General features: G+C 35.4%; 1 protein-coding gene across 2 annotated transcripts in view; it reads left to right on the plus strand.

Moving 5' to 3' along the window:
• LOC308703372 (histo-blood group ABO system transferase-like) overlaps positions 1–4,375 on the plus strand; it is a 64,933-nt gene extending 60,558 nt beyond the window's left edge. Inside the window, exons 3-6 of one of the 2 annotated variants that reach the window (XM_081386806.1) lie at positions 1,095–1,213; positions 2,351–2,380; positions 2,736–2,867; positions 3,107–4,375. In XM_081386806.1, coding sequence (XP_081242932.1) covers positions 1,149–1,213; positions 2,351–2,380; positions 2,736–2,867; positions 3,107–3,800 — 921 coding nt within the window. In that variant the 5' untranslated portion in view covers positions 1,095–1,148 and the 3' untranslated portion in view covers positions 3,801–4,375. Of the gene's footprint in view, positions 1–1,094; positions 1,214–2,350; positions 2,381–2,735; positions 2,868–3,106 lie in introns of those variants that run through there. The other variant, XM_081386807.1, reaches the window with a different exon arrangement.
• The last annotated feature ends 5,572 nt before the right edge of the window (positions 4,376–9,947 follow it).

The following is a 9,947-nucleotide window of genomic DNA, read 5'->3' on the forward strand; positions in this document are numbered from 1 at the left end:
AATTGATGATAAATGACTATTTCCCTTTGCAGTTTGACTGGCCCATTTTACCTGAAACTGCTCATGCAAAAAAAGTTGAGTTTCAAGAACTGTAGGGCCGAAATAAATATATTTTATTATATAATTTCAACACAAAATGATCAAAAACAGTCATTATTAATCATAAAAACACATGGAAAAGGCATATAGGCTATGGTATTGTATTATTGTGCCAAACGATTTACCAAAAAGTGACCCAATTTGGCTGATATCACCCTAGAGATGTTGGACAGTTAGTTCTAATGGACTATACCTGCGCCTGCACGGCCCCGCCCATTAGATCCAGCGAGGTGGAGCTAGAGCTTAGGCTAGCTCTTTTCACTGTTCTACGGTAGGGGGCGCTATTAACCATCTTCTGAAAGAGTACATCATCATCTACAATCATCAAGCATTAAACAGCATTTAAACATCATATACTCACCCTCATGTTGTTTCAAACCTGTATGAATTTCTTTCTTCTGCTGAACAGAAAGGAAGATATTTAGAAGAATGTCAGTAACCAGACAGTTTCTGGTCCCATTGACTTCCATAGTATATATTTTTTTCCTATATGGAAGTCAATGGGACCCAGAAACTGTCTGGTTACTGACATTCTTCTAAATATCTTTCTTTTTGTTCAGCAGAAGAAACTAAAAAATGTGCTTTAAGTATTTTACTAGTAAACTATCAATATACATAAGTTCACTTGAAGTATAGTTGCAGTACAAACGAAAACCTTTTTCTTTTATTTGTGTACTAAAAATTAACTAACTAGCCTACTATACACTTAAAGTATTTTATATGCTAAAAATGGGCCAATTTAGTCCCAAGTCGTTTGAAACAGTACTTTGCGATAGGTACTTTGTACAAGTCAACACTTGCTCTGTACTGCATGAATGCACGTGCTTAAAAGCAGGTTGTGCTGAAGTATGCTGAACAGTCATTGGCTGTTGCATTATGTGACTGTTTTGAATTACTTGACTGTGTTTGTAAAGCTCCACCTTAGCCAGGCTTTTATTTGACATTCAGATTACAACAAACTCATCTTGTCAGATATTTTCTCTCTCATTTTCCAGTTCAATCCATCAAGTGAATAAAGACACAAGACACAGCTGCATGACACGCCAATAATGCGACTACGTCAGAGTGATCATTTCTTCCTTTTTGGCATGTTTGTTGGCTTATCACTGAGTGGGTATGTAAAATATTTTTTGAAAATCTGTTGCTCATATTCTCACACTTGTTTTCAATCTATTTACTAAATGTGATTGTCATACTTTTGTAGTGAAATTAGTGACTAACACAATTTGACATGTTTATAAATAATACTTAAAGCATTTAGCATTTTTTCTTTTTAAAAGATTGCTTGATAGTTAGTTGTTATTTGATCACTGAGGGAAAATGTGTTTTCTACAGACTGGTTTAAGCTCAGATCTCCTTAAACGAACACAAACCCAGTAATTATTTATTACTGAATGCAGGTCTTTCAAAAGAATGCAAATATTTTTCCAACGAAACTTTAATGCCTGTGTTGTCCAAATGTTCTCAGTATTTGTGTATTTGGGAAACCAAATATAATTGACAAAATGATGGAACATTTGAAAAGACATTCATATGTTTAATGGGAAATTGTGGATGCTCTTAAGTAAAAACTATTCAGTAAAGTCAAATAAAACAAATATGCTTTATAAAGCCAGGTATTAAAAGGCAAGAGGTTCCTGCTGAAAGTAAAATACATTGGTACTAATGGAGCTTAAAGATAAGACCCTTTTTTATTGGTTTAAAATAGTAGATAAGCAGCGAGTTTTCAGAGTGTTTATATTATTTATTTCATTTGGTTTTCTATACTGTTGAGCTAGTGGGTCATTTTCCATCATGTGTATGTATGTAGCCTATAAATAATATCATCTGAAATATTAGGTGTAATCTTATGTGATAGACTCTAAGTGGAATGTGCCAAAAAAAGGCTCAAATTGTGTGTTATATTATATTGTTGAACACAAAATCTAAAGACAACACCACAATGGAATGGAAGTCCTTTTTAAAAGAGCCTTTCCTTTTTTATTAGCTGACCAGTCTGAAGCATCATTAAATTCTCTGTAAATATTTTATTTATATAGATTTCCTTCTTTCTCAATTTAAGATGATATAGGAGCTGTGCATATAGGCTAATATTTATTAGTTTGATCCCCTGAAGGTTCAGCACCTCCCTCCACAGACAATTGACAAGGGAAACTCTTAAAACCTATATACTTCTACCAAAAAGACTGTGAGGGTGTCTACACACATTTCCCAAAGATCTTTGCTTATTTGACTATGTCTTCTCTCACAGGCTCATTTTACTGACTTCCAGTTGGTTTAGGTAAGTAGCCTACTGTACATACGTTTATGTGAACATTAAACATTAAATTTCAGTCTAAATAAAACAATAATTAGTTTTATTAAATTGTCACATGTAACTGCTTTAGTTCGTACAGTCCAATTATTGTGTAAGTCAGACAAACAGATCGTACAATTGTAGCTCAGTTTCGTTCTACGCATGCTCCAAAATCTTCTACATGTTCGATAATTATCATCTCTTGTGTCACGTATAAAGACTACACAAAACCCACCGCTGTGTGTGTGTGTGTGTGTGTGTGTGTGTGTGTGTGTGTGTGTGTGTGTGTGTGTGTGTGTGTGTGTGTGTGTGTGTGTGTGTGTGTGTGTTTAATACACAGGACAGACGTTTTTTCTATGACGCCATGGTTAGCCCCAGTTGTTCGGGAGGGAACCTTTGACTCCACACTGATTGACTCTATCTTCAAACAACAAAACATCACTATAGCCACCACTGTCTTCGCTTTGGGAAAGTAATAAAGTTACTTCTCAAACTCTCAAAATAACATTTTTTCTCTCTGTCTATCATTTATTACTGGGTGACTTTGACTTTTTTCAGCAGCCATTACTCCAGTCTTCAGCGTCACATGGTCTAACAGAAATCATTCTAATATGCTGATTTGATACTGAAGAAATATTTCTATTATTATAATGTTGAAAAAGCATACACACAATTTTTTTTCTCCAATATCTGTTCCTCACTCTTTTTCAGATACACACGTTTCCTCAAAGATTTTCTGAAGTCAGCGGAGGAGCATTACTTTGTTGGATTTCGAGTGCATTACTACTTGTTTACGGATCAACCAGAAGCAGTTCCTGAAGTAAAGATGGGTGAAAATCATCATTTGACAGTTCGGAGTGTTCCGAGCATGGACAGATGGCAGGACATAAGTATGGGCAGGATGGAAATACTAGAAAAACTAATAAAGAACGAACTGGCCAGTGAAGCTGACTATATTTTCTGCCTGGACGTGGATGCAAAGTTCTATGGCCGCTGGGGGGCGGAGTCTTTGGGGCGTCTGGTCGGTGTGATACATCCTTGGTTCTTTGATTATCCAAGAGATCAATTCACATATGAGCGTAGACCAGAGTCTCAAGCATTCATTCCAGCTGGGGAAGGTGATTATTATTACACTGCTGCTGCATTTGGTGGCTCATTGGCTGATGTACATCATCTCACAAAAACCTGCCAGGAACAGTTGAGCATTGATGCTGCAAACTCCATTGAGGCCATATGGCATGAGGAGTCTCACTTGAACAAGTATTTCCTTTATAACAAACCCAGTAAACTGCTCTCTCCTGAATATCTGTGGCGGGACATCAGTATCAGTGCAGCCCAGGTAAAAGTGATTCGCTTCTCTCACGTAGCTAAAAACAATGCAGAAGTTCGTCCAAACGTTCGTTAGCATCATGGTTCACAAAAAAGCAGAACTTCCCTGTCCCTTAGTTTTGAGACATAAACTGGTAAAAACTGGTTTGACAAAGCATTGTGAATGATTTCTAGATATCAAATCTGGGTCAAAAGCACATTGCAAGCACATTAGGGTTCCACAGGGAAATCAGTTTTGAATTTGACTGAATATGTTGAATACCTTTGTTAAATCCTGATTAAATAATGTGTCATAATAGTTTTCTGATGTCTGATTGATGTTAATAAAGACGCTGTGTGTCATTTAATGTTCTTGTGAGCTGTGAATCAGTAATGACTAGATGTACTCATATAAAACATCTAACAATATTTCAGGCTATATTGCAAATCATCTTTGTAAGTTTCCTAGCAAGAACATATCTTAACATTCTTAAAACAACTTTCATTTACCTGAGAAGCAAATGGCATAAAATATTAATTCTTGCTTTTTTGCATTTTGTCTTGGTCTATTTGCAGATATTTTTGTATCCCACTTGTTTTAAACAAACTTATTTTAATGTTTTATTTGTTTATTATCCAGTGCATAAGACACAATCAAGTCTCATTTACTTCAAAATACCAAAAACATACATTACCTTCATCATACACACAAACAGTAACACTCTAAATGGTTACGCATCTTGTATTTCTTAAGCCATTAATGCATGAAAAATGTAACTACTGCTTAATTAAAAAATTGATAAATAAGACATAATTTAAGTTTAAGCATGTATTCGAAAACATTTCCAATTCATTTAATATCCCACAAGCTGTAATGTTGCCTTTCTAGTGTCCGTTTCATTTCACGTGTTGCATTTGCCAAGTTTGTACTGCAATATTAATTAAATACCACAATATATATGTGTGCACTGTACAGTCCCGAGATTGCTGCTCCTGTAATTCAATCCTCTTATTTGCCCACCTGTCCTATAACTACTGGGCAATTACAGAAAACCTTAGAATGTCTGTTAAACAATCAGAATAAAGAATTTAACAGTGCTATGGCATAGCTACCCTAGTGAAAAATAAATATATTATATATATATCAAATATATATATAACCCAACATACACAACATCTCATACTATGCCAATCCTGATGATTGCAACATTTCAACATAAAAGCTTTCATCACTCACACACTTACACACACAGACATGTCTATTCATGTACACACACACACACCTCCTCCACCCCCATTGTAATTTGTCCCCTGGAACATAATGTTTTGTCAAATACTGTCTATATATGATTCATGATGTTTGCAATCACAAGCTCTGTTTATAATTTCAATGATCTCAAATTTTCTTTGTATACTGTACGTTTCATGTCTTTTATACTTAACTGGGTTTTGTAAGGTTTGTGTGTGTTTTTGTTAATATTTGGAAAAATTTAATACAAAAAATAAATATATATATATATATATATATATATATATATATATATATATATATATATATATATATATATATATATATATATATATATATTGAATTGTATTTAAAATACATTTATTTCATGATAAGTATACTAAAAATAGATGGACATGTCTGTACTAACTGAAAATACACTGTAAATGTAGTTATTTCATGCTGTCATCAAGCACACAAACTTACTGCACTACAAATTAATTTGTAAAGTAGTAGTATACCTTTACAAATGCAATTGGGGAAGGATGAAATATTGAGTTTGAAACTTTTTTTTATATATATATATATATATATATAAATAAACGTATAAATAAATAAATAAATAAAAATGAAGGCCATTAATGTTTGTCTGTGGGGATTGTTTGTATATTGTCGTATTATTAAAGTAAACAAGGCCGCTAATAATGACCTTAACCTTTTCAATAATTTTACCACACTTTGATTATCAGGTAGCCTATTGTTTAATTCAATTAAAATTTATTCCTATAGCACTTTTCACAATTTTGCATGGTTACAAAGCAGCTTTACATACATATAGAAAGTTACAAAAGTAAAGATATGTAGGCTAATTATGACAAATTAAGAAAACAACATAGTCCATTTGAAATGGTGAAAGAAATTCATGTAGCCTATTTGATCAGATGTTGTATTACTTTAGTGTATTCCTAATCTACCCAGGTCGTGCTTAGACACAAAAGATCTGGGGCTCGTTCTTCGTACGTCGCTAACTCAGTTAGCTGGATTTGATTGTTGACGATTTGGCATGATCTTGGATCGTTTGGTTCTTCGAAGCTCATCCTGGACTTGCTGTCATAGCAACAGCTGCGCAAGCTTAAACCTGCTCGGGAGCAGCTTATTTCATGTAAACAGGATTAGATCGCGGCTTCATAAGCGGAGCTGATACGGGAAGTCCAGCGCAGCGCGATAGTGCACTTTCTGAGATGTTTTTTTTTTTTCTCGTGACTCGTGAGATTGTCGTTTACATTATTAAATTGTTGGAAACGCACATTTATTTTCGACTTGTCGGAGTCTGGCTTTAAATACAGCACAAACTGTTTGCATTGCCCTAAGATTATTTGCGAGTGGCTCTTTCCTTTACACTATTGGAGATGCGGAGAACTTGATGGAAAGTGATGTCTGTCGTGTCATTTGGAGTTTACCTGGCGCTTTTAGGTTTAAAAAAGTTTTTTTTTTTTTTTTTTTTGTGGCATTTCCAAGCCACTTTTTTTAAAGCAATTTTTTTTTTAGGCTATCATCATTTTGTATGAAGAGCATACAATCATGACCATGCCGATTACAGTATATGTCACTCAGGCTTCACTAACGTGATTGGTACCATAGACTATAGGCTGCCATAAAGGCCTCAATGAAGGGGATTATGTGAACAGAAAGGGGGTTCAAAATGTAAATGTGCAGCCCAGTTACAATTGGGATTCTTAATATTCCAGATTAATAATATTATATCAAATAAAAAAAGGCAGTTGACTAAAATCTTCCATAATCACAAATGTGAAAGCAAAAAGGCCAGGATCTGTGCATGACTTAAGAATTTTCAGAGATTCACATTCCTGCACATTATTTGAAAGTGGTAAGGAAAGTTCCACAATTAAATATCAAGCTCACTGTATTACATACACTTATTGATCCTAACAGAACTGCATTTTTCATAGGTGATTATGACATGTTCCTGCAGACAGGGGTTTTATGACCCCATTCCCTGACCCAAACCAGTTACAGTGCAGCTCTAGCCAGGACAAGGGCACACAATGAAATGAACTTTGGCTAACTAAAGGGAAGATTTCAGAGTCTGAAAAGTCTGAGGGTTGCACACCTGACAGGGCCTGTGACATTGCTGCATGTGCCATATTACACAACATTGCCACAAAAAAAAAACATTTTCATTAAATGTTTAATAAAAGACAAATATGCTTAGTTCCTTGAGTTTTATTTCAATTGTTCTTTGTAAAGAAAAGCCAGTGGTCAAGTGCCTGCAACAAGAAATATTAGACACATGCCTCATGCAACAAATAAAAAGGAAAAGTTGGCTATACACTGCCCACCTGTAGGCCTGTGTCTCCTCTGTCTGTGCAGACTCTTCTGTAGGCCTTTCTGTAGATGTGGAATCCTGCAACTTATATTGCAGCCATAAAGCATACAAGTATAAATGAAGTAAAGTTATTTATGCACTTGCAGGTAGGCTAGTTCCTCCATATGACAGTTATCTGAGAGGGTTTATTCACTGTCCAGTGCAATGGAAACAAATGGACATTACAAGGTCTTATACTTTCTTTCCTTTGGAAAGTTAGAAAATGTCCACTTACTGCACATATTTCAGCCACCACTTTATTGGGCACAGATACAAGTGTTGGTGTATTATGTAAAAGTGCACAAAAGAGGAAAACACAATGTCATTACAATGAACTACACTCGGGAAAATGTGATCAATAACTCATGGCAAAATATTTTTACATTAACATAAGTTTATCAGTTTTCACTTTCACAAGTCATAGCAATTCATCATTACTTTTAATGCGGCCTTCATTTAATGCAGCAATATTTGTACAATTGTTTTACAGTGTAGGCTACTAAGATCTTTTTTTCAGCCTTTTTCTTGGTTGCTTTTATAAACAGACAACCGTTTATTTAACAGTGCCTTTTATAGAAGAGAAGAGACTATAATATAACTAAAAATTACCATTAGGCTATGTAGAATATTTTTGTACTTCACTTTTATTTGTTCCCGTGTTCTAGTGTGGTGACTCTGACATTACAATGAACAAAGTAGCCTAATTATGCAATTATTAAAATACAAAAAAGGCTAATAAGTGATAAAGACATCTAACATGTCCACTTCAAACGGATTTAAATTGTCTGCTACTTTTTGCCAGCCCTCTCTCCTGGCTTTTGCAGACTTTGTGTTCCCTGGCGTTTTGATTAAACATTAAAATTCCGAATAAACTTCGACTAAAAGTTCTTGCTCTGCTGAGGACAAAAACTGAGCGCGCTCTTTGGCCACGCTGAACAGCCAACAGCAGCGTTGCTGATCAATGTTTCTACGATCGATACATATCCCCTTTTAAACCAGCGCATGAACGCGCAGTTATCTCAGATAACTCAATCCAGCTATACTAATCATAAACAACAGGTGAGTTCGAAGAACCCAATTAGCCGGATCATGATTAGCACGATGATATCATCTTGGATGTGTCATTTGATCTCGTATGTAATAAGCAACGTACGAAGAACGAGCCCCTGATTCGTACTATGTGTTTTAGATGTAGTAAGCTGATTTAGTTCTGGCTTTGATGTGTCTTCTCAAACTAAGATCAGAATCCAGGATGACACTGAGATTCATGACTTCATGTTTGGTTTCTAGACCATCATCATCAATCGGCTGCGAACAGGGTAGGTTGACAGTCGGTCACTAATTTTGTCCATTCCTTGCGATTACTGGCAACTTCTTGTAGTTTGCTCACTGTTACTGGTTCGTCCTTATTGATGAGTTTGCCGATATATTGATGGTATAGCTTTCGCGCTCTGCCTCGACTTCTTTTGCCATGCCGCTGTTGTGGCGTGTACAAGACATACTTGTTGATCAAGTCGCTCTCATGTCTTCTTAGGCAGTGTCCTACAAATCTTAGCTGCCTCTGTTGTACTTGAAGAACGATTTGGTTGCGGCCGACTCCTTCATAAATCTCTTTATTTCTTTTCTTGTCCAGACGCTTTATGCCAAGCATGATTCTGTAGCAGTTGGTGGCAAAATTGTTGAGTTGGTCTCTGAGTTTGCTGCTAAGGATCCAGCTCTTGCAACCATAGAGCAGGATTGAGACACACGCAGATTCAAATATGTTGATCTTGTGTAATTGGAAGACTTCGTGACTGAAATACGTTCTTCATCTTCCAGAAGGCCCCCCCATGCTTGAACTCACCATCAATGACTTCATCTTTATTGGCAAATACAATAATCTCTGTATTGTCTTTATTAACTGAAGAATATTTTTGGCACATCCACCTGTTAATTTCATTTAAGCATTGCCACAGGGAGTCTATTGGGACTGAAGACACTTAGCTACAAATCTAGATATGGGTGTATCCCATACCAGATCCGGCCCACAGATGTGGGCTGGATGTGGGCCGGATGTGGGCCGACACTATGTTCCTGTCTAGGAATCATCATTATAATGTATTGCATTATGTTTTATTTGATCATAAAACTAAGCATTTAAATATCATCTTACTAAAACATATTATTGGCAGAGTGACGACTGAAATTTATATGCATTTTATGCAAGTATCTGTTATAAAAAAAAAATCTCTTTGATTTACATTACAAACTATCAGATTTAAATCCATATAAATATGGCCATATAAATACCAGCATCTGGACCAAATTGCATATTTTTGCTGAGCTTTGAATAAAATTGAGGTGTTTTTTCCCCCTTAAGTGTGAGCTTCAAATTCTCACTATATCATACTTTATGAGCCATAAAAGCCTGATGTATCATATATAATACTCAACAAAATAAGGAACCAATCGGGTTTTTTTTTGTAATAGATTTTTCTGACTATATTTTGCAAGTCAGGGTTTACAAGGTTAATGCACCAAGCCTGCATGAATGGTGCTCTGATATTGTCACTGAATATTCTGATTGTCATTGAATAAAAAACATTTAAATAGTTGCCATCCTTTGAAATCCTCCAAGCTTAATTATTATG

Source organism: Scardinius erythrophthalmus (assembly GCF_964197995.2).
Source record: "Scardinius erythrophthalmus genome assembly, chromosome: 15".
Lineage (NCBI taxonomy): Eukaryota > Metazoa > Chordata > Actinopteri > Cypriniformes > Leuciscidae > Scardinius > Scardinius erythrophthalmus.